General features: G+C 42.9%; 1 protein-coding gene across 3 annotated transcripts in view; it reads right to left on the bottom strand.

Annotated features, from left to right (window-relative positions):
* HMGA2 (high mobility group AT-hook 2) overlaps positions 1-26,570 on the bottom strand; it is a 200,040-nt gene that overhangs the window by 71,876 nt on the left and 101,594 nt on the right. For all 3 annotated transcript variants that reach the window (XR_008892706.1, XM_056574270.1, XM_056574269.1), the window contains exon 4: positions 21,650-21,676. Coding sequence is in view for 2 of the 3 variants with exons in the window: in XM_056574270.1 (XP_056430245.1) it covers positions 21,650-21,676 (27 nt within the window). In the remaining variant the exon portion in view is untranslated. The remainder of the gene's footprint in view (positions 1-21,649; positions 21,677-26,570) is intronic.

The following is a 26,570-nucleotide window of genomic DNA, read 5'->3' as shown; positions in this document are numbered from 1 at the left end:
TTAATTCATTAGTGTTTGAAACACTTCAGCTGTGAAGGGGCTCCTAAATGCTACCACGTGTAATGCCGCTGCAGAGGAGCGCCCAGCTCAGAGGGAACGCAGTCAGATCCTTTAATCACTGCCTAATGCTTACAGTAAACCTCACGCGGGATGCTTTAAATACATTCACAACTCCGTTTGCTGTAAACTCAGAGAATAAACACATGAACACATGCATGGATGACAGCTTCAAGATGCTACAGCAGCACCAATCTGTGACATTTCACACCACTTCTGTCAGTTTAAAGATATGTGGGAAACATGAAAACCAAGACTCAAAGAGAAGCCCTTCCTATAGCAAAATAACCAAGATCCATACTTTCTTCACCTGGGAAAATCCCATTGTAAATAGATAGCTAACTGGAATATGGTTATACACCTGGCAGTTACCAAAGTAGTAAACATCCATTCAAACTGGTCTCAGACACCAATAGGATGTATAAGAATCTCATTATTCTCAAAGTAATCTTGTCTTTACCACATAGAGGGACAACAAAGACAAAATATAAAGAAAAATGGATTGAAATTATTCTTGACAAAAGAAGAATGCATATGAAGGACTCTTAAACCTATACACTGGAGTTGGTTGGGCAAGCTTTTTAAAAGTTAGTCTTGCCTAATTTTTTTTAAAGAGTTTGGTTTGCGGTGAAGAACTGTCAATGAAATAAGCCTAAAAAAACAAGAAATGTTTTAAAGTGGTTTTACAGTTAGGTCAATGTCAACGTTACAGCAACATGCAATAACCCATGGTAACCTACAACTTGTTTAAAAACAAACTGCGATAGTGGATTTTGTATGCTTTCTGACACTAAAATAAAGGTGCATAAAGTATCCCTGGTTGTTGGCAGATGCCTGTCCGTGTTAGGATGCACACGGAAGTATTGGAAGATGCAATGTTTTTTTTTCCAAGTTTTTGGAAGTAGCAAAAGGTTTGAGTCTGGCAAGTCAAGACACCATGAGTTTTTTCAAGTGTTCCAAAAATTCTACCTTTTGGGAGTTGCAACGGGATTGGTGTCCCACAATAGTAAAGAAAAAATATATTTTTTTTTAAAGAAAAGGTGAAAAAATTAACCCTTTTTTTGGGCATCATGGGTTGTGTATCTGTAGGCCTGGCTGGCAGTAGCAGCAGCAAAGGTGATGGACTGGTGGGAGTTGTAGTGGTCAGTGGACAGTACAGCAAGCAGTGGTGGACAAGTGATAGTTGTAGTAGGTAGCGGACAGAATAGCAGGCAGTGGTGGACCAGTGATAGTTGTAGTAGCCAGTGGACAGAACAGTAGGCAGTGGTGGACTGGTGAAAGTTGAAGTAGCCAGTGGACAGCAAGCAGTGGTGGACAAGTGATAGTTGTAGTAGGTAGCGAACAGAACAGCAGGCAGTGGTGGACCAGTGATAGCTGTAGTAGCCAGTAGACAGAACAGCAGGCAGTGGTGGACAAGTGATAGTTGTAGTAGGTAGCGGACAGAACAGCAGGCAGTGGTGGACCAGTGATAGCTGTAGTAGCCAGTGGACAGAACAGCAGGCAGTGGTGGACTGGTGAAAGTTGTAGTAGCCAGTGGACACCAAGCAGTGGTGGACAAGTGATAGTTGTATTAGGTAGCGGACAGAACAGCAGGCAGTGGTGGACCAGTGATAGCTGTAGTAGCCAGTGGACAGAACAGCAGGCAGTGGTGGACTGGTGAAAGTTGTAGTAGCCAGTGGACACCAAGCAGTGGTGGACAAGTGATAGTTGTAGTAGGTAGCGGACAGAACAGCAGGCAGTGGTGGACCAGTGATAGCTGTAGTAGCCAGTGGACAGAACAGCAGGCAGTGGTGGACTGGTGAAAGTTATAGTAGCCAGCGGACAGCAGGCAGTGGTGGACTGGTGGAAGTTGTAGTAGCCAGCAGACCACAGGCAGTGGTGGACTGGTGGGCATTCTAATAGCCAGCAGACAGCTGGTAGTGGTGGAATGGTGGGACTTGTAGCAGCCAGCAGGCAGTTGTAGACTGGTGGGAGTTGTAGTTGCCAGCAAATAGTAGTGGACTGGTGGGAGTTGTAGTAGCCAGTGAAAAGCAGGCAGTGAATAACAGATGGGAGTTGAAGTAACCAGCAGACAGTGACAGACTGGTGGGAGTTGTAGTAGCCAGCAGACAGGAGGGGTGGTAGTACTGTCTAATCAGTGGCATTTGGCACAAAAGGTTTAAATTCCTCACTGATCCATGCCTGACAAATTTTAACAAATCTGAGTTTTCCCACATTGCTGGCACACAATCTTGTTCACTTAGGGGTAACACTGCACTTTCTCTGATGCTACACTGGAGGGTGGACAAAACAGAACACCCATGGCAAACTGGGCAAGTGCTGGCCAATGAGCTAATCTGGTGACCCAGAAGTCCATGAGTTCTGGGCTCATGGTATCTGTCAGAGAAAGGGCACAGCTTAGGCATGCACCAACCTGGTTGTTCAGGTGGTGGTGGGCATCCTTTCAGTGACATTCATGTCAGGGTGGAATACCAGATGTAAAAACTTTAGCATCATGTACTTCAACATGAAGATGCTCCTGCTGTTTGATTAAACCAAGAAAATACAAGCTAGGCTACTTTCACACTGCTGTTTCTCCCCGTCGAGAACGGCCGTCAAAGTCACGTCACTTTTTTTTCTGACTTTAACGGCCATTCTCTTAAAGGGGAGCCGGCAAACAATGGGTCCCGGTGGCTCCCATTTACTATTATAGGGGCCCCCAGGACCAGTTATGAATAGCGGGAAAAAAAGAAGGCACATGCTGTAATTTTTCCCCCCGATATTCTGCAGCGGCAGTCACACTGCCGGGCACCAACGGCAGTGCGAAAGGGGCCTAACCTGGCATAAAATGCTAATTCCACGTTCACTCTCAACACTTTTAATGCAGATTTATGCTAAAAGACAGGTCAGCCCTTTGCACAATGCTTTGCCCAACTTGCTTTGATTTATAGTGTGACAATTTTCTATGGGCTCTTTCTGATGTCACACTGTTGGGAATTGTAATGCAGCAAATGGACACAGTACTGCTGGTGAGAGGTCACTGTCTGAGGTCAGCCCACTGCACAATGCTTTGTTTAGCTTGCTTTTGTATTGTATTTGTGAAGGCATATGATTTTATCAGTCTCTTAAACCCATCCTATACTTTACTGATTGGTCTGGGAGCTGTATGTAACATAATGCAAGCAATGATTGGCTAACCTGCAGTCATGTGATCTTGCTGCTAGCTGCAAGGTATGCTGGGGTACACTGATGTAATTTTAGTTCTTCATCCTATCGTGCATTCAGGCATCAAAACGTCATGTGTACCTTATCCCTCCTCCTAAATGGCACCATTGGCAGGCAAAGCTTGAGAGTTTGGAGAGTCATGTTTACACCCAAGGTTCTGACCAAAACCGGGTTCACCAGGCTTGGCTCGCTCATCTCTACTATAAGACTTTACTCTATTACCAAAACGTAATCCAGAGGTAAGAAAATGAATGCATAAATGCGCAACTGTGTCCCCTCAATATCTACATACAAGGATGTCTGTTTTTTCACTAGCAAGTTCAGCATCTAGTCACTTATTTGAAAATTTCTTTTACATATGTGGCATTGTCACGTGCGGAATTGTCTGAGCTAGTAAACTATAATATTATTGATCCCAGACAGTGAATGCTATAAACAAACTTAAAATACCAAATGTCAGAATTGTTGATTTTTTGGTCACATCACACACCTGAATTTTTTTTTTAATAAAAAGCTGTCAAAATGTCTACCCCAAAATAGTCCCCAAAATCCTCATGCAGCTCTGTAGATTAAAAAAAGACAGTTATGGGGATCTGATTACATAATGGCAATGTAAAGATTAAAAAGTAATTTTTTTTTTTTAAATAAATCTAGTAAAATAAAAAGTATGTTAATTTTGTATCATTGTAATCTTACTGACCTGAAGAATACAGCAAATATATCTGTTTAACCCCTTAAGGACTGAGCCCTTTTTCACCTTATGGACTCGGCCATTTTTTGCAATTCTGACCACTGTCACTTTAAACATTAATAACTCTGGAATGCTTTTAGTTATCATTCTGATTACGAGACAGTTTTTTCGTGACATATTCTACTTTAACATAGTGGTAAAATATTGTGGTAACTTGCATCCTTTCTTGGTGAAAAATCCCAAAATTTTATGAAAAATGTTAACATTTTGCATTTTTCTAACTTTGAAGCTCTCTGCTTGTAAGGAAAATGCATATTCCCCCCAAAAATTTTTTATTCACATATACAATATGTCTACTTTATGTTTGCATCATAAAATTGACGTGTTTTTACTTTTGGAAGACACCAGAGGGCTTCAAATTTCAGCAGCAATTTTCCAATTTTTCACAAACTCGCTTTTATTCAGGGACCAGTTCAGGTTTGAAGTGGATTTGAAGGGTCTTCATATTAGAAATACCCCATAAATTACCCCATTATAAAAACTGCACCCCCCAAAGTATTCAAAATGGCATTCAGTCAGCGTTTTAACCCTTTAGGTGTTTCACAGGAATAGCAGCAAAGTGAAGGAGAAAATTCACAATCTTCCTTTTTTACACTCGCATGTTCTTGTAGACCCAATTTTTTAAATTTTTGCAAGGGGTAAAAAGGAGAAAATTTTTACTTGTATTTGAAACCCAATTTTTCTCGAGTAAGCACATACCTCATATGTCTATGTTAATTGTTCAGCGACCGAAGTAGAGGGCTCAGAAGGGAAGGAGCGACAAATGGTTTTTGGGGGGCATGTCACCTTTAGGAAGCCCCTATGGTGCCAGAACAGCAAAAAAAAACCACATGGCATACCATTTTGGAAACTAGACCCCTCGGGGAACATAACAAGGGGTAAAGTAAACCTTAATACCCCACAGGTGATTCACGACTTTTGCATATGTAAATAAAAAAAAAAAAATTTCCCTAAAATGCTTGGTTTCCCAAAAAATTTACATTTTTAAAAATGGTAATAGCAGACAATACTCCCCAAAATTTGAAGCCGAATTTCTCCCGATTCAGAAAACACCCCATATGGGGGTGAAAAGTGCTCTGCTGGCGCACTACAGGTCTCAGAAGAGAAGGAGTCACATTTGGCTTTTTTAAAACAAATTTTGCTCTGGGGGCATGCCGCATTTAGGAAGCCCCTATGGTGCCAGAACAGCAAAAAAAAAAAACACATGGCATACTATTTTGGAAACTAGACCCCTCGGGGAACGTAACAAGGGGTTAAGTGAACCTTAATACCCCACAGGTGTTTCACGACTTTTGCATATGTAAAAAAAAACATTTTTTTTTTACCTAAAATGCTTCTTTTCCCAAAAATTTTACATTTTTAACCCCTTGGGGACGGAGCCCATTATGACCCTAAGGACGGGAGCATTTTTTGCAAATCTGACCACTGTCACTTTAAGCATTAATAACTCTGGAATGCTTTTACTTATAAATTTGATTCTGAGATTGTTTTTTTGTGACATATTCTACTTTATGTTAGTGGTAAATTTTCGGCGATACTTGCATCCTTTCTAGGTGAAAAATGCAAAAATTTCATGAAAAAATTGAAAATTTAGCATTTTTCTAACTTTGAAGCTCTCTACTTATAAGGAATATGGATATTCCAAATAAATTATATATTGATTCACATATACAATATATCTACTTTATGTTTGCATCATAAAATTGACGAGTTTTTACTTTTGGAAGACATCAGAGGGCTTCAAAGATCAGCATCAATTTTCCAATTTTTCGCAAAGTTTTCAAAATTGGAATTTTTCAGGGACCAGTTCAGGTTTGAAGTGGATTTGAAGGGTCTTCTGGTTAGAAATACCCGATAAATGACCCCATTATAAAAACTGCATCCCTCAAAGTATTCAAAATGACAATCAGTAAGTGTGCTAACCCTTAGGTGTTTCACAGGAATAGCAGCAAAGTGAAGGAGAAAATTCAAAATCTTAATTTTTTACACTGGCATGTTCTTGTAGACCCAGTTTTTGAATTTTTACAAGGGGTAAAAGGAAAAAAATCCTCTCAAAATTTGTAACCCAATTTCTCTCGAGTAAGAAAATACCTCATATGTGTATGTCAAGTGTTCGGCGGGTGCACTAGAGGGCTCAGAAGCAAAGGAGCAACAATGGGATTTAGGAGAGTGAGTTTTTCTGAAATGGTTTTTGGGGGGCATGTCCCATTTAGGAAGCCCCTATGGTGCCAGGACAGCAAAAAACCCCACATCGCACACTATTATGCAAACGACACCCCTCAAGGAACGTAACAAGGGCTACGGTGAGCCTTAACACCCCACAGGTGTTTGACAACTTTTTGTTAAAGTCGGATGTGTAAATGAAAAAAAAAAATTTTTCCACTAAAATGCTGGTTTTTCCCCAAATTTTACTTTTTTACAAAGGGTAATATGAGAAAATGCCCCCCAAAATTTGTAACCCCATATGTGGACGTCAAGTGCACTGCGAGCGAACTACAATGCTCAGAAGAGAAGGAGCGCCATTGAGCTTTTAGAGAGATAATTTGTTTGAAATGGAAGTCGGGGGCCATGTGCATTTACAAAGCCCCCCGTGGTGCCAGAACAGTGGAACCCCCCACATGTGACCCCATTTTGGAAACTACACCCCTCACGGAATGTAATAAGGGGTGCAGTGAGCATTTACACCCCACTGACGTTTGACAGATCTTTGGAACAGTGGGCTGTGCAAACAATAAAATAGAATTTTTCATTTTCACGTTCCACTGTTCCAAAAATCTGTCAGACCCCTGTGGGGTGTAAATGCTCACTGTACCCCTTATTACATTCCGTGAGGGGTGTAGTTTCCAAAATGGGGTCACATGTGGGTATTTATATTTTTGCGTTTATGTCAGAACCGCTGTAAAATCATCCACCCCTGTGCAAATCACCAATTTAGGCCTCAAATGTACATAGTGCGCTCTCACTCCTGAGCCTTGTTGTGCGTCCACAGAGCATTTTACGCCCACATATGGGGTATTTCCGTACTCAGGAGAAATTGCGTTACAAATTTTGGGGGGCTTTTTTTCCTTTTACCTCTTGTGAAAATAAAAAGTAAAGGGCAACACCAGCATGTTAGTGTAAAAATTTTTTTTTTTACACCAACAGGCTGGTGTAGACCCCAACTTTTCCTTTTCATAAGGGGTAAAAGGAGAAAAAGCCCCCAAAATTTGTAGTGCAATTTCTCCCGAGTACGGAAATACCCCATATGTGGCCCTAAACTGTTTCCTTGAAATACGACAGGGCTCAGAAGTGAGAGAGCTCCATGCGCATTTGAGGACTAAATTAGGGATTGCATAGGGGTGGACATAGGGGTATTCTACGCCAGTGATTCCCAAACTGGGTGCCTCCAGCTGTTGCTAAACTCCCAGCATGCCTGGACAATCAGTGGCTGTCCGGAAATGCTGGGAGTTGTTGTTTTGCAACAGCTGGAGGCTCCGTTTTGGAAACACTGCCATACAATACGTTTTTCATTTTTATTGGGGGGGACAGTGTAAGGGGGTGTATATGTAGTGTTTTACTCTTTATTAGGTGTTAGTGTAGTGTAGTGTTTTTAGGGTACGTTCACACTGGCGGGTTACGGTGAGTTTCCCGCTAGGAATTTGCGCTGCGGCGAAAAATTTGCCGTAGCTCATACTTGAAGCAGGAAACTTGCTGTAAACCCGCCCGTGTGAATGTACCCTGTACGTTCACATGGGGGGGGGGCAAACCTCCAGCTGTTTCAAAACTACAACTCCCAGCATGCACGGTCTGTCAGTACATGCTGGGAGTTGTAGTTTTGAAACAGCTGGAGGGACACTGGTTGGAAAATACTGAGTTGGGTTCTGTTACCTAACTCAGTATTTTCCAACCAGTGTGCCTCAAGCTGTTGCAAAACTACAATTCCCAGCATGTCTGATCACAGAAGGGCATGCTGGGAGATGTAGTTATGCAACAGCTGGAGGTACGCAACTACAACTCCCAGCATGCCGAGACAGCTGTTTGCTGTGTGGGCATGCTGGAATTTGTAGTTTTGCAACATCTGGAGTGCTACAATTTAGAGACCACTGAACAGTGATCTCCAAACTGTGGACCTCCAGATGTTGCAAAACTACAACTCCCAGCATGCCCAGACAGCAAACAGCTGTGTGGGCATGCTAGGAGTTGTAGTTTTGCAAGATCTAGAGGGCAGTATAGAGATCACTGTGCAGTGGTCTCTAAACTGCAGACCTCCAGCTGTTGCAAAACTACAAATTCCAGCATGCCCACACAGCAAACAGCTGTCTGGGCATGCTGGGAGTTGTAGTTTTGCAACATCTAGAGGGCTACAGTCTAGAGACCACTAGCCTGGACTGTCAGTGGCTGTCTGATAATACTGGGAGTAGTTGTTTTGCAACAGCTGGAGGCTCCGTTTTGGAAACCGTGGCGTACCAGACGTTTTTCATTTTTATTGGGGAGGGGGGCTGTGTAGGGGTATGTGTATATGTAGTGTTTTTTACTTTTTATTTTATTTTGTGTTAGTGTAGTGTAGTATTTTTAGGGTACAGTCACACGGGCGGGGGTTCACAGTAGTTTCTCGCTGGCAGTTTGAGCTGCGGCAGAAAATTTGCCGCAGCTCAAACTTGCAGCCGGATACTTACTGTAAACCTCCGCCAATGTGAGTGTACCCTGTACGTTCACATTGGGGGGGGGGGGGGGGGGGAACATCCAGCTGTTTCAAAACTACAACTCCCAGCATGTACGGTCTATCAGTGCATGCTGGGAGTTGTAGTTTTGCAACAGCTGGAGGCACACTGGTTGTGAAACACCGAGTTTGGTAACAAACTCAGTGTTTTGCAACCAGTGTGCCTTCAGCTGTTGCAAAAGCTACAACCCCCAGCATCTACGGACAGCGGAAGGGCATGCTGGGTCATGTAGTTATGCAACAGCTGGAGGCATACTACTTTGGCTGGGGATGCTGGGGATTGTAGTCATGCCACAGCTGGAGACACACTGGTTTGCTACTTAACTCAGTGTGCCTTCAGCTGTTGCAAAACTACAACTCTCAGCAGTCACCGACAGCCAACGGGCATGCTGGGAGTTGTAGTTATGCAACCAGCAGATGCACCACTACAACTCCCAGCATGCACTTTAGCTGTTTGTGCAAGCTGGGAGTTGTAGTTACACAACAGCTGAAGGTACACTTTTCCATAGAAAAAAATGTGCCTCCAGCTGTTGCAAAACTATAAGTCCCAGCATGCCCATAAGGGCATGCTGGGAGTTGTGGTGGTCTGCCTCCTGCTGATGCATAACTACAGCTCCCAGCATGCCCTTTTTGCATGCTGGGAGCTGTTGCTAAGCAACAGCAGGAGGCTGTCACTCACCTCCAACGATCCAGCCGCATCAGGTCAGTCCCTCGTCATCACCGCCGCTGCTCCTGGGGCCCCGATCCCAACATTCGCGCCGGGGAGCGGGGTCCCCAGCTCCCGGGTTGCACGTCCCGCACCCGCTCACGTCCTCCAGAAGAGGGGCGGAGCGGGTTGCGGGAGTGACACCCGCAGCAGGCGCCCTGATTGGTCGGCCGGGAAACCGGCCAACGAATCAGGGCGATCGTGAGGTGGCACCAGTGCCACCTCACCCCTGCTGGCTATGGCTGTTCAGGGCCGTCAGAGACGGCCCCGATCAGCCAGTAATTCCGGGTCACTGGAGACCCGATTGACCCGGTATCGCCGCAGATCGCTGGGCTGAATTGTCCCCCCTGGGCGATATGCCGCGATGCCTGCTGAACGATTTCAGCAGGCATCGGGCACCGGCTCCCCTCCAGCTAGCTGCGGGGGGCCGGGAATGGACAGGACGTACTCAAACGTCCTGAGTCCTTAAGGACTCGGAAAAGGAGCCGTTTGAGTTAAAGTGCAACTGTCATGAACTTTTACTGCAATGTGTACTGTGTGCAGGTGGTTCGTATAACAACCTTTCTACCTAATAGTTCCCGGCTTTTATTACCCTAAAAAAGGCTTTTTATGAAAAGCCACGGACAGTCGAGTAGGCGTGGCATGAGGTCCGAGATGTCCCGCCGCCAGCCACGCCCACCGACTGTAATTCTGCGCTGGGACTCTGTGTGATTGACACACAGGTCCCAGCGCATGCACCGTTCACTTCTTCAAACGTGCGCACCGCTGCGTATAACGCTTGCAAGTGCTCGCTCCCACTGCCGTCTTTCTACTCGAGGCGCCCTGAGTAGAAAGAAGACAGCGGGAGCGAGCGCTTGCAAGCATTATACGCAGTGGCGCGCACGTTACAAGTAGTGAATGGCACAATCGCTGGGACCTGTGTGTCAATCACACAGAGTCCGAGCGCTGAATTACAGTAGGTGGGATGTGGCTGGTGGCGGGGCATCGCGGACCTCGCATCACGCCTACCCGATTGTCCGTGGCACATGCTGTGGGCAGGTTATTGCAGTAAAAGTTCATGACAGTTGCCCTTTAACCATCGGGTGAAAAAAATTATTGCCCTGCAATTATTTCCCTTTTTATTTCACTGCATAAATAATATTTTCTAGTTTTGCAATACATTATATGGTAGAAAGAAGGACATTACAAAATTTGGCTGCAATTCACAAAAATGCGACCTCATTTCGATTATGGATGAAATGAAATTTTTTCAGTGGAAAAACATTATGGGTGTTACGATGTAAATAGGGAAAAAAATGCAAGTGAAATAAATTCACTATTGTCAAGAAAGGTTTTAAAAAAGTATAGTGTGCATTATTACTGGATCCTGTTAGATAGAACAGAGCAAAGGTCTGTGCTATTCCATCTAGCAAATACATGGAAAATTTGACAGAAACGACAAAAAATGTAGTCAAGTATAACATTCTGTTGGCCTCTGTTTGGTGATGGGGGTGTGAGGATATGTTTGTCCTATGTGTTGGGAGATTCCCTGATATTTTTATGACAAAACGTACACTAGGCTAATATATACAGTGGGGCACAAAAGTATTTAGTCAGTCACCAATTGTGCAAGTTCTCCCACTTAAAAAGATGAGAGGCCTGTAATTTTTAGGTTGATAGGTTTACCTCAACTATGAGATACATAATGAGAAAAAAAATCCATAAAATCACATTGTCTGATTTTTAAAGAATTTATTTGCAAATTATGGAAAAATATGTAATTGGTCACCTACAAACAAGCAAGATTTCTGGCTCTCACAGACCTGTAACTTCTTCTTTAAGAGTCTCCTCTGTCCTCCACTCGTTACCTGTATTAATGCCACCTGTTTGAACTTGTTATCAGTATAAAAGACACCTGTCCATATCCTCATACAGTCACACTCCAAACTCCACTATGGACAAGACCAAAGAGCTGTCGAAGGACACAAAATTGTAGACCTGCACCAGGCTGGGAAGACTGAATCTGCAATAGGCAAGCAGCTTGGTGTGAAGAAATCAACTGTGGAAGCAAATATTAGAAAATGGAAGACATACAAGACCACTGATAATCTCCCTCGATCTGGGGCTCCACCCAAGATCTCACCCCGTGGTGTCAAAATGATCACAAGAACGGTGAGCAAAAATCCCAGAACCACAAGCGGGGACCTAGTGAATGACCTTTAGAGAGCTGGGACCAAAGTAACAAAGGCTACCATCAGTAACACACTACGCTGCCAGGGACTCAAATCATGCAGTGCCAGACATGTCCCCCTGCTTAAGCCAGTACATGTCTGGGCCCATCTGAAGTTTGCTAGAGAGCATTTGGATGATCCAGAAGACTATTGGGAGAATGTCATATGGTCAGATGAAACCAAAGAAGAACTTTTTGGTAAAAACAACTCGTCGTGTTTGGAGGAGAAAGAATGCTGAGTTGCATCCAAAGAACACCATACCTACTGTGAAGCATGGGGGTTGAAACATCATGCTTTGGGGCTGTTTTTCTGCTAAGGGACCAGGATGACTGATCCGTGTAAAGTCAATAATGAATGGGGCCATGTATTGGGAGATTTTGAGTGAAAACCTCCTTATATCACCAAGGGCATTGAAGATGAAACGTGGCTGCGTCTTTCACCATGACAATGATCCCAAACACACCAAGCAGGTAACGAAGGAGTGGCTTTGTAAGAAGCATTTCAAGGTCCTGGAGTGGCCTAGCCAGTCTCCAGATCACAGCCCCATAGAAAACCTTTGGAGGGAGTTAAAAATTCCATGTTGACCAAATACTTTTTTTCCACCATAATTTGCAAATAAATTCTTCAAAAATCAGACAATGTGATTTTATGGATTTTTTTTTCTCATTATGTCTCTCATAGTTGAGGTATACCTATGATGAAAATGACAGGCCTCTTTAAAACTTAAATTTAAGGCAAAAAGTCTGCCTGCGTGTTATACGCCTATAAGTCTTCTGGTCACTGATTTAAAGCGGCCGCAGCAGCGTCTGCTTGTTAAGCGGCCACTTTAAATCAGTGACCAGCGGCGTCTCCCCCCGCTCTGTCACTTGTTTTCTCCCGCACTATCCACAGGTACTGGTGTGGTGGATAGTGCAGGAGACGCTGATTAAAATGAGCCCTACCTTGCCCGGATCTGCGCTACCTTTTAATCAGCGTCTCCCACACAATCCACCAGTACCTGTGGATCGTGCAGGAGACAAGTGAGTTTTACTTTTCATTTTCCCTCCCCCCTCCCTCATCATTCCCCCTTTCCTAGCTTTTTATAGTTTTGTTTATTTTCCTTACCTGTCTGCGCTTTGGCAGGTCAGATCAGGCGGGGGGGGGGCTTGCGGGGTCAGTGAAGCAGATGAGTTACGTCCTCTGCCGGTGCAAATTTCATTCTATGGCAATGCACCGGCTTCTCTGTGCGGCTTCACTCACGTCACTTTTTATTTCCTGTAGTCGCCGCCGAAAAGTGACATCCGTGATGCTGCACAGAGAAGCCGGGAGAGGACGTATCTCATCTGCTTTACTGACCCCGCAAGACAGCCGAATCGCAGACAAGTAAGGAAAGGGGAACAGTGGTCTTCAACCTGCGGACCTCCAGATGTTGCAAAACTACAATCCCAGCATGCCCGGACAGCAGTTGGCTGTCCGGGCATGCTGGGAGTTGTAGTTTTGCAACATCTGGAGGTCCGCAGGTTGAAGACCACTGGATGCCATAGGAGGAACATGATGGGGGGGATGATGAGACAGGGGGAAATGATGAGGGGGGGATGAGACAGGGGGAAATGATGGGGGGGGGGATGATGGGGGGATGAGACAGGGGGAAATGATGAGGGGGGGATGATGGGGGGGGCGAGACAGGGGGAAATGATGAGGGGGGGATGATGGGGGATGAGACAGGGGGAAATGATGAGGGGGGGGGAATGATGAGACAGGGTGGGGGGATGATGAGACTCATGATGAGACAGGGTGGGGGGATGATGAGGGGGAATGATGGGGGACATGATGAGACAGGGTGGGGGGGGGTGATGAGGGGGAATGATGGGGGACATGATGAGACAGGATGGGGGGATGATGAGGGACATGATGAGACAGGGTGGGGGGAATGATGAGGGGGGAATAATGGGGGACATGATGAGACAGGGTGGGGGGATGATGTGGGGGAATGATGGGGGACATGATGAGACAGGGTGGGGGGGATGATGAGGGGGAATGATGGGGGACATGATGAGACAGTGTGGGGGGATGATGAGGGGGAATGATGGAGGACATGATGAGACAGGGTGGGGGGATGATGAGGGGGGAATGATGGGGGACATGATGAGACAGGGTGGGGGGATGATGAGGGGGGAATGATGGGGGACATGATGAGACAGGGTGGGGGGATGATGAGGGGGGAATGATGGGGGACATGATGAGACAGGGTGGGGGGATGATGAGGGGGAATGATGGGGGACATGATGAGACAGGGTGGGGGGATGATGAGGGGGAATGATGGGGAATGATGGGGGACATGATGAGACAGGGTGGGGGGATGATGAGGGGGAATGATGGAGGACATGATGAGACAGGGTGGGGGGATGATGAGGGGGGAATGATGGGGGACATGATGAGACAGGGTGGGGGGGATGATGAGGGGGGAATGATGGGGGACATGATGAGACAGGGTGGGGGGATGATGGGGGACATGATGAGACAGGGTGGGGGGATGATGAGGGGGGAATGATGGGGGACATGATGAGACAGGGTGGGGGGATGATGAGGGGGGGAATGATGGGGGACATGATGAGACAGGGTGGGGGGGTGATGAGGGGGGATGATGGGGGACATGATGAGACAGGGTGGGGGGGATGATGAGGGGGGAATGATGGGGGACATGATGAGACAGGGTGGGGGGGATGATGAGGGGGGAATGATGGGGGACATGATGAGACAGGGTGGGGGGATGATGAGGGGGAATGATGGGGAACATGATGAGACAGGGTGGGGGGATGATGAGGGGGAATGATGGGGAACATGATGAGACAGGGTGGGGGGATGATGAGGGGGAATGATGGAGGACATGATGAGACAGGGTGGGGGGATGATGAGGGGGGAATGATGGGGGACATGATGAGACAGGGTGGGGGGGGATGATGAGGGGGGAATGATGGGGGACATGATGAGACAGGGTGGGGGGATGATGGGGGACATGATGAGACAGGGTGGGGGGATGATGAGGGGGGAATGATGGGGGACATGATGAGACAGGGTGGGGGGATGATGAGGGGGGAATGATGGGGGACATGATGAGACAGGGTGGGGGAGTGATGAGGGGGAATGATGGGGGACATGATGAGACAGGGTGGGGGGGATGATGAGGGGGGAATGATGGGGGACATGATGAGACAGGGTGGGGGGGATGATGAGGGGGGAATGATGGGGGACATGATGAGACAGGGTGGGGGGGATGATGAGGGGGGAATGATGGGGGACATGATGAGACAGGGTGGGGGATGATGAGACAGGGGGAAATGATGGTGGGGGAAGCACTAAATGCTTAATGTCTATATGGCTAGTGGTGGTCTATGACAGGGGGAAATGATGAGACATGGGGGGATGATGAGACATGGGGGGTGGCGATGAGAGGGGTAAATGTGGCACAGGGACTAATAAAAGGGAAGGAATCATGTGGCACTGGAGGGGACAGGACCAAACTGAGGTGCAGAAGAAAATGAAGTTGGGGGGATGATGTGGCATTTAGTCACATTTAGACATTTTATTTTTTTAACTTAAATTTCCCTGTTAAAATGGGGGTGCGTGTTATACGCCAGTGCGTGTTATATGCCGATAAATACGGTATATCACATATTTAATTTCTGCCCACGTAAATGCTTAGCATGGAATTCCCTATACCACTATCTGTCTGCCCCATACGTGAAGGCATTTACCAACTAGTCAACATTAATTTACAATTTTCATTACAGTAGCACAAACTTCTAACTAGATCCCTAAATATAGACTAGTTTTTAATACACATTAATATAGTCCGGCATACAGTTTAGCATTCTACATTATTGTTGTTTGATATGTGGGTTCTTTATTATTGTTGTGAACGTGTCTAAATGTTAAACCTTAAAAGAGAACTAATGCAGGATTAAAATTTGTATCCAAGAGATACACATACACACCTCATTAAGGCCTAGCTATGTGGTAAGGCCAATCTGAAGCTTCCAGGTCAAGCCACTTAGCCATTGGAAAGGGACTTCAGGAAAGTAACATAAAAGAGCCTTTCAAAGTGGAAGTGCACAGTGACGTTTTTATGAGTACCAGGCATGAGGGCTGCTGAACACTGAACAGCTCACACAGTCACTTCCCCAACCACTTCACAAAGAAAATGAACATAGCATTGCAGAGAACATTCTTTAGGAGGGGGAATTGTGAGGTTGAGGGATATAGGGAAAGGTAAAGTCCCTGTGTAAATCCTTTTCGTTCTGCTATCTGCAAAATAAATATGCAACGAAACCTACTTTGACAATTGAGTTACAATTTTTTTTGTTTTTGTTTTTTATAGTAAAGTATGAACTAATTGAAACAGGTGTTTATTGTATCTAATCTGGAAATAAAATGTGGATTTTTTTTTTAACAATACTGCATGGAGTATTTATCATACATATTGCCAGAAAACTAAAAATTAGGCCTTATTCACACAGTGGAAAATTTGTGGACATTCCAGAAATAGCATGTTCCGCTGGCGCTAGGACTGCTCGAAAACGCACCCTCCTCATAGACTGCAACGCATTTCCAAATGGATTTCGCTGAAAGAATAAACATGTTCATTGCTTCGGGAGAGAGGAATCAGAATTTCTGTGGTGGAAACATCTACTACAGAAATTCCACTGTGTGCATGGTGCAGCAGATTCCCATGGTTTTTAATCATAAATTCCACCATGTGAAAAACCCCTTCCCTTCACCTCCTTGGTTGAACTTGATGGTAATATGTCCTTTTTCAACCATACTAATTATGTAAATATGTAACACTAAAAACTTTTCTCAGGTTTGCATTTCAGGCTTGGAGACCTCCATTCCCACATTCAGTGGTATGCAAGTAAAGGGAACTGATAACCACATTTTATGCTGAGAACAAAGTGTGTTGAACCTTCTATGCTGTTTCTAGACAGGAGGAACCTGAATCTACATTTTCATATTAACTAAACATTGACCTGTAATTTGCAGTTTTAGTAACTGGCCTGATTCATTCGGTCTCTCCTAAAGGGCATCAGTCAACTCTAGATTAAGCTCAGAGTTCAAGTGTCAAGGAGGCTGTGCTGAGCTTTACTCCTGTCACAGTTTTTTTTCACCTGATAAAGGGGTACTGTTTTACCCGAAAACATATTGCAGACATAAATAAAGAGCACATTTTAAGAAGACCTGCATTTTGCATACTTGAATCAAATAACACAACCAAGAAAAGGGATTTGTGCTAGTCCAGCAATTATTTTATTAGACTTCTCCATAGTTATATTTCATGGTTTTTTTTTATGGGCCAGGCATTGACTTACAGTATTCTACAGTATAGCCCCCTATATTTAGAAAAAGACAGATTTTTTTTATTCTAAGGGGAGCTAAATTATTTTTTCCCAGAGAGCATTGCTAGTATGACTTCATTTACCTGCTGGATCTCCACAAAGATAATTACTACCTTCTAAATGCAAAGTAACTAGAAAATACAAAACTCTAAATAGAATTCACAAATTGGTATATAGGAAATAATACAAGTGCAATATATATGATCTAATGATGGGGAGCTGCCTTGCACAATATAGGGTCCTGTATACCTATATGATCAGTGGTCTTACCCACCTATATAAATAAATAAATATAAAGTGCTGGCGCTTAATAAAATGACAGAATATAAAAGATGTATAATAATTAGTATTTATTGAATATAGAATATAAAGTGCAATGTGTCTCTTACAATAGATCTGTCTGATGTAGTCTCATTTTCACAGATTGCCTCTTTTGCAGATCATCTGTGAAACTGAGACTACATCAGACAGATCTATTGTAAGAGACACATTGCACTTTATATTCTATATTCAATAAATACTATTTATTATACATTTAGAATTCACAAATTAACTAAAATATAAATAATTTTTTTCACATTTCAGGGAGCAGTATCTTCCAAAATCAATTATTAACATCAAAGTACAGTAATTTTGCATTAAATTAGGCTTGTATACTGTTTGCTAAACAGTTCCGAGAGTGTAAAGTCCCCATGGAGCATTGTTAGAAAAAGGATAAGTTTCAAACTGAATTTTCAATGCTGCATGGAAAAGACATCAATGGGGATATTCTCAAGGAAACAGATGGAAAAGAAAAAGACTGTGAATGTAGTTTAAGATTTACATTATCCTCCATGAACTTCCATGTAGTCCCCATGTTTATATAATTTATCACTATTTCCTTACACCACTAAGATTAGGAAACCCGCATGAGCTCACGTCCTTGTTGTGAAGTCTTAGTCTGAACTCCTCTCCTTTAAAGGGAAACTCACATTAACACAAAGGAGAACTGTGGCGCAGACTGACAAAATAGTTGAATATGGCCTCTGACCCTTTATGATGGGAGTCTGGCATCCTTTTAACAACAAATAAAAATGAAGTCAAGTAGTGTAACTCTTTAAGTCTTAGAAGACAAAAATAATTGTAAGGTTTCGCTTTCTTTTTCACCGATTATTATTCTTAAGAAACAATGTCAAATGGGTGAAAAAGTTGCTAGTTTTTCGGCAACTTATTTAGACTCAAGAAAACAACTTGAATGCATCGTGGCATGGTTAGTTTTTAGCAGTGGTCTGTGATTTATTTATTTTTTAATTGATGTAAAATTATTGTGCAAACAATCTCACGCTAGCCCAGACCAGAAACTTGTCTACATCTAACCTACTTTGCTATTCATGAAGAACATGCACCTCTTTGATAAAAATGGGGAGGTACACTGCAGATTTTGTTGCTACCCACTGACTTAAATGGGTCCATAGCAAATTTGCAAATCCTACACTATTGTGGACTCAGTGAAGTCAATGGATAATAAAAACCATTGCAGATTTTTCATGTGAAAAAAAGCGCTAGTTAATTGGTTAAGGTGTATACCGTATACAGCCATCTATATATGGCTGTATACATTACACAGTGATTAGACATCTACTTACTCACCTCCGTTCCTGCTCCAGCCTGGTCCTTGTAGTCCCGTCTCTACTGTTGACATCAATAGAGGCGGAGCTACTTGGGAAGATGACAGAGCTGACAGAGGTCCTTGTCCACCCTGTTAACATCAGGCTGCTGCTTGTTTGCTATCTGGCTGATAATGAAAATAGAGGAAACACCATCATTTTTTTTTATTTATTTATTTTAACCCCTTAAGGACTTAGCCCTTTTTCACCTTAAGGACTCGGCCATTTTTTGCAATTCTGACCACTATTAAACATTAATAACTCTGGAATGCTTTTACTTATTCTGATTCCGAGATTGTTTTTTCGTGACATATTCTACTTTAACATAGTGGTAAAATTTTATGGTATCTTGCATCCTTTCTTGGTGAAAAATCCCAAAATTGGAAGAAAAAAATGAAAATTTTGCATTTTTCTAACTTTGAAGCTCTCTGCTTGTAAGGAAAATGGATATTAAAATTTTTTTTGGGGGGGGATTTACATATACAATATGTCTACTTTATGTTTGCATCATAACATTTATGAGTTTTTACTTTTGGAAGACACCAGAGGGCTTCAAAGTTCAGCAGCAATTTTCCAATTTTTCACAAAATTTTCAAACTCGATATTTTTCAGGGACCAGTTCAGTTTTGAAGTGGATTTGAAGGGTCTTCATCTTAGAAATACCCCATAAATGACCCCATTATAAAAACTGCACCCCTCAAAGTATTCAAAATGACATTCAAAAGGTTTGTTAACCCTTTAGGTGTTTCACAGGAATAGCAGCAAATTGAAGGAGAAAATTCAAAATCTTCATTTTTTACACTGGCATGTTCTTTTAGACCCCGTTATAGAATTTTTACAAGAGGTAAAAGGAGAGAAATCTTCCTAAAATGTGTAACACAATTTCTCTCGAGTAAGAAAATACCTCATATGTGTATGTCAAGTGTTCGGCGGGCGCAGTAGAGGGCTCAGAAGGGAAGGAGCGACAGTGGGATTTTGGAGGGTGAGTTTTTCTGAAATGGTTTTTGGGGGGCATGTCACATTTCGGAAGCCCCTATGGTGCCAGAACATCAAAAAAAACACATGGCATACTATTTTGGAAACTACACCCCTCAAGGCACGTAACAAGGGGTCCAATGAGCCTTAACACCCCACAGGTGTTTGACGACTTTTCGTTAAAATTGGCCGTGAAAATTATTATTATTTTTTCACTAAAATTCTAGTTTTCCCTCAAATGTAAAATTTTTACAAGGGATAATAGGACAAAATGACCCCCAAAATTTGTAACCCCATCTCTTCTGAGTATGGAAATACCCCATGTTAGGACGTAAAATGCTTTGCGGGCAAATTACAATGCTCAGAAGAGAAGGAGTCACATTTAGCTTTTGAAAAGCAAAATTTGCTGAAATGGTTTTTGGGGGGCATGTCCCATTTAGGAAGCCACTATGGTTCCAGGACAGCAAAAAAAAAAAACCACATGGCATACTATTTTGGAAACTACACCCCTCAAGGCACGTAACAAGGGGTCCAGTGAGCCTTAACACCCCACAGGTGTTTGACGACTTTTCGTGAAAGTTGTATGTGTAAATGATTTTTTTTTTCACTAAAATGCTAGTTTTCCTTCAAATTTTAAATATTTTACAAGGGGTAATAGGACAAAATGCCCCCCAAAATTTGAAACCCCATCTCTTCTGAGTATGGAAATACCCCATGTGTGGATGTCAAGTGCTCTGCTGGCGCACTACAATGCTCAAAAGAGAAGGAGCGCCATTGAGCTTATGGGGAAAAAAATGTTTGGAATGGAAGTCAGGGGCCATGTGCGTTTACAAAGCCCCCCGTGGTGCCAGAACAGTGGACCCCCCCACATGTGACCCTATTTTGGAAACTACACCCCTCACAGAATTTAATAAGGGGTGCAGTGAGTATTTACACCCCACTGGCGTTTGACAGATCTTTGGAACAGCTTCCATTCACTTAATGGCAGTGCTATCTAGAGTGAATACCTGTCAACAACATGAACTGCATATATGTGTATATCTATATAATAAACCAGCAAATGGGCAAAAGCAATATCACACAATGCTAAAAAAAAAAAAAAAAAAAAAGATCAGTAACATGCGATTTAACTAAAATTGCACAATTTAAGTTTTATCCTGACAACCCCTTAAAAGTGTACTCCGCCGGAAAACATCTTATCCCCTATACAGAGGATAGGGGGTAAGATGTCTGATCAGGGGGGTCCCACTGCTGGGGACCCCTGTGATCTCTGGGCAGGCAGCTGTGGCGTCCGGAACACAGAAGCTTGGAGCTTCCATATTAGTGACGTCATGACACACACCCCTCCATTGATGTCTATGGGAGGGGGCGTGACGGATAGTACGTAGCTGTCACGCCTCCTCTCATAGACACAAATGGAGGGGACGTGGTGGCTGTGGTCAGCAGTCAGAGTTCGCTCCGTGCACCGGATGACTGGGGTGCTGCAGCGGAGTTCAGGGGGGTCCCCAGTGTTGGGACATCCCCCCCCCCTTGATTACACATCTTATTCCCTATCCTTTGAATAGGGGATAAGATGCTTTCCGGTGGAGTACCCCTTAAAATTTGATTTATGGTTGGTCCTCTCACAGCTGATGTGCTGATACTCCTGTTCCTCGGCTGGTCACTGCCACTTCCTGGTTTCTGTGATGTCCTGATTCAAAAAGAATTGTCCTGCTTGGCCAATAAGTGGACAAAGCTTTGTCCCATTTCAGTCAGTGATTGGCTAAACAGGAAGTTCCTCTGGGGTTGGAACATCACAGGAACCACAATGTAGTGGAGGACCTGAAGCATCAGCATATCAGTTGCAAGAGATGAGTATAGCTTATTTAGTGTTATTGCACCACACCCAGCAATAGAGAAATTGTTTGCTTTCTGCAGACAACCACTTTTATATTACCCCAGATTTTTGTGGGCAAAGCTTAGGTAATTGTTATTTTAAAGTCAGTAACAATATAAATATAGATCAGAAATATATATAACAGTGATTTACCTGCCCAGACTTTTTTTCCTGTTGTGGCTGCAAAGAAAAAAAAAAGGTTTAATTATTTTCATGTAAATAATGGTAACAAATACAGTACATAAATTCTAATTCACACATGCATTCACAATTCTGCAGTCTTTTGAGCTTACAGTTAAGAGGTCCAGCAAAAGGTTTTAATGCAAGACAGAGGAAAAAAAATGCAAATCTTTTACATTACAGAATTTCCGAGCGGAATTCAGCATAAAAATTGTGCTTGGAAATTCTAAGGCAACATCCATCCATTCTTTTCAATGGGATTCTGCAGCACCCTGCACAAGGCAGAATTTCTGCGACGGAAAATTGTGCTATGTAAATTCAAATTCCTGACATTGTTCATTCTTTTAGCCGAGTCCTCTTGGAAATGCATTGCTATGTATGGAGATGGCACATTTCCAATCGGTCCTAGCACACAGAATGTCAGTGATATTCTGCCATGTGAATGCGTCCTTAGGGTATGTTCACAGTACTGAATTCAGCAAAATATTTCCTTTTAGAAATCCTCTTTCTGCACCATGGTAAAATGAAGCAGAAATCATATTAAATTGTTGCTTATTTTTCGCGGAATTTAGGCCACAAATTCAAACTCCCATTGACTTAATGGGATTTTAATTGCGAATTCCGCCAGGAGAATGAAGTTATTCATTCTTCTACCAGAATTCAAATCTGCAACGGATATTTGTGTGGAAATTCTCCACAGCAGTGGAAAACCCAATACCGTCAATGGGAGTCTAATTCAAGGCGGAATCTGCATGGAATTGAATGCAGACATTCCGCCTTGATTTTCCGTAATGTGAGCTTGCCTTTATGAGAGTCAGTAAACTATTGAAGCAGTACATACATCATCTCACAGTCAGTAGAGGAAAAGCTCCTAAAATGTTGTCTTCAGAGTCTTTGGCTTGCAACTTTAGAAATGTAAATGCTATAATCATGAGTAAAAATGAGTAAATCTGTCTTTATTGCCTATAGCAACCAGAGCTCAGTTTTAAATATAACAGATTGAATAACATTGAGAAAGGATGTCCTGCGCAGCCAAGACTCAAATGCTAGTGATTTATTGTGGACACAGCAACACACATGAAGACAGCAGTGACACGTTTCGATCTTAATCATACTGATACATCTGTCTGAATCCTATATAGGGTGAATATCCCGGGCACAGGTGCGTGCAATTTTATCGCACCTGGATTCCAGGCACTCCCCCAAACAGGAAAACATCTTTACAACAAGTAGTGATACATCTAGAAAACACGGGACATACCTAGACATTTGGTAGGTCCCACTATGCAAAAATAATCCTAAAATTGTATACATAAAAATATATCTATAAAAAACCATAATAGGTAATTAAATTAATAGATATATAAACTTGTGTACACAGAAGGAAATACAAGCCAGTACAATATTGAACAATAACATAAACAGATAGAGTATGTTCATGCTGTACTTGTCCCTTATGTGATCATATGTCAGTACAAACTCATTTATTTGCGAAAAAAAGAGAAAGAGATATTGCATCCTATATAAATATGTGCATCGATTTCTTTTCTTCCTCATCTCTAAGATACCTTTATGTTTGATCGTACAGAGGATCTCATTAGAGATGAACATTTGGTTAGCAACACGAGGGAAATATAAGCAGCCATATAGCCCCCCAAAAAAACAAATCCAGTGCTGCCAACACCATCTTACATGCGGCTTCGTGCCATCCCCCCCATGTGGCGAAAAACTTGCCCGTGGGGGAGATGGTCCAGAAGGAATTGCACACTGGACAAGGATTTCGAAAGAGAAGCTGATGCTGTGGGGGCACGCCTACTTACGAGAGGATGCCAAAAATGGCATATTACACATGACAAAAATGTAGCTAGAGCCAAAAATAGATCTGACCTTCTATCACCAAAGATAACTCACACCAATGCAGTTGAACAACCTGTCACCTTTGTTACTCAATATAGCGCACAATATAGGGAAATCACAAAAATTATAGACAAGTACATGCCCATTATCAGTGGTGATCCCCTATATAGATCTGCGCTAGCAGGAGGTTATACATGTGTCCCAAGAAAAGCACCAACGATAGGGCAAATGGTGTACCTGGTGACAAGTCGGGAGTGCAGTATGCAATATGTAGGGTGTACCACCTGCCCTTTAAAAGTAAGAATTAGGAAGCACTTGTCAGATGTCAAGCATTTTAACTCCCGACATGTCTCCATGGTCAGCCGGCATTGCGCAGAGCAACATGGTGGCAACCATGATTGCCTTATTCTTCAGGGTATCGAGAAGGTGGCAGCCCCAGTGAGAGGGGGCGACCATAGACAGAAACTTCTCGACAGAGAAGTATAATGGATCATGCGTCTTGAAAGTAGATATCCTATGGGCCTGAATAAAAGACAGGATGTGATTTTACATTATTAAATAATTTTCAACACGCATGGTCCGAATATACTGGATGTGAGACTGAATACATGTTTTTTTGGGGGGCTATATGGCTGCTTATATTTCCCACGTGTTGCTAACCAAATGTTCGTCTCTCATGAGATCCTCTGTATGAACACACATAAAGGTATCTTAGAGATGAGGAAGAAAAGAAATCGATGCACATATTTATATAGGATGCAATATCTCTCTCTTTTTTTTCGCAAATAAATGAGTTTGTACTGACATATGATCACATAAGGGACAAGTACAGCATGAATATACTCTATCTGTTTATGTTATTGTTCAATATTGTACTGGCTTGTATTTTTCCTTCTGTGTACACAAGTTTATATATATATATATATATATATATATATATTTTAATTTAATTACCTATTATGTTTTTTTATAGATATATTTATTTTTATATATACAATCTTAGGATTTTTATATATGCAATCTTGTTGTAAATCTTGTTGTAAAGGTGTTTTCCTGTTTGGGGGAGTGCCTGGAATCCAGGTGCAATAAAATTGCACGCACCTGTGCCGGGATATTCCCCCTATATAGGATTCCTAACATTCAGACGGATGTATCAGTATGATTAAGATCGCTTAACCGATCGAAACGCGTCACTGCTGTCTTCATGTGCGTTGCTGTGTCCACAATAAATCACTAGCATTTGAGTCTTGGCTGCGCTGGACATCTTTTCTCAATTTTATTGGATCGCTACCAGTTTTATTCGGGCTGAGTCCGTGTCGCAGCTGGCTAAGAGCAACAAAGACAGCTTTACTAATAGATGGTTTTTAATTATCCCCCTTCATTGTGGGAAACAAAAGATGGGTTCAAATGCAGTATTTTGGTCAGTATTTTTAGACAAATCCAGACTGGAACGGACACAGAAAAAATATCAGGGAAAGGTTTGCATGTTTCTGTGTTTTAGACTCTTGGTTTTGAATAAAAATACTTACCAAAATACTGCGTGTGTGCGAAACCTCAGCCTAAGAAGTCAGATATATTCGCTTAAAATGTAGATCTATAGAACAGCTAAAATCTCTCCACAGTTTTCGGATGTTAAAACTTTAAAACATAAATGTTTGGGTTGAACACTATAACAATTTCATTCTTTTATTTTTAAAGCATCAACATATAGCGTTCAACCCATACATTTTAGCGTGCATGCCCCAAATGCTATATGTAGTTTGTGTAATTTTGCGGTATTACAGGTATTTCCACATTATTTCATTTTAGGTGCAATGTGCACCCAAAAAATGAAGAGACATTTTTATACCTCGTATATTTATTTCATGAATAGGGCCATGCCCTCTGAAGCTTAGCAGTTGGGTTTGCTGGAAACTTGCAATTAAAGGAGAACTCCGGAATATAAAAATTGTCGCCCATACTGCTGGCAGTAAAAAAATAAAGATGTACATACCTTCCTCCACTCCCCCGGGGCCTCCGGTAACCGGCTCCGGTCTCCGCCGTGATCCACTTCCTGGTTGCCGGTGGTCGGATGAATCATACTGCGCTCAGCCAATCACCAGCCGCAGCAAAGTCAGACTCGGCCGGCGATAGTCTGAGCGGCAGTGTGAGAACGCTTCAGGACACAAAATCCTTCACTACACCGGCACCTGCTGCCGGGGCCGAAAACGTCACACTGCCACTCAGCCTATAGCCGGCCGAGTCGGGACTTCACTGTGGCCGGTGATTGGCTGAGCACAGTAAGACTCTCCGACCACCGGCAACCAGGAAGTAGATCTCGGCGGAGTCCGGAGCCGGATACCGAAGGCCCCGGGGGAGCGGAGAAAGGTATGTACATCTTTATTTTTTTTACTGCCGGCAGTATGGCCGACAATTTTTATGTTCTGGAGTTCTTCTTTAAGGTGGAAACTTTACATTCATTGATCTGAATGAAAAGCAATTATTTTTTTAAATTATTTATTGAAAATGTTTTCATTTTGGAAATCTAATTTATTTACAAAATATGGTAAAAATAAATAATGGGATAGAATAAAAAAAAAAAAATAGGCATTTCCCAAAATATCCTAAAGCCATTTCCCACACCCTGTAAACGCATGCGGCCAAACCACTCCCCCCATGCATTTACCAATGGCCACGTGATGTTGGTTTCTGCTGCATACGTTCACCTGCATTTTGGAACGTGGCCTAAAGAAATTTTCCCTTTGCATTACAGTGATATTATTCACACCTGAAACGATGTTAGAACCACATCAAACACAGACAGACATTCTTCTAGCCTGACTGATTCCCACTCCTCACTAAATCACTGTGCATCGCTTGGCTTGAGGTCCTGAACTCATGTGACTTTGCCACACTGGAACTCAATGAAAGAGCTGCCAGCTCTACCAAATGTTCCATGAATTACTTTCTGACACTTCAATGAGGGGAAAGACAAAGTCTGAAACCGGGCCAGCTTTGGCATCCTGCCTAGTATGTGTCACAGTAATTCTAAAAGCTG

This window comes from Hyla sarda, chromosome 4, assembly GCF_029499605.1.
Source record: "Hyla sarda isolate aHylSar1 chromosome 4, aHylSar1.hap1, whole genome shotgun sequence".
Taxonomy (NCBI): domain Eukaryota; kingdom Metazoa; phylum Chordata; class Amphibia; order Anura; family Hylidae; genus Hyla; species Hyla sarda.
The sequence above is the reverse complement of the archived record's forward strand: the minus strand, read 5'-3'. Positions and strand labels throughout refer to the sequence as shown.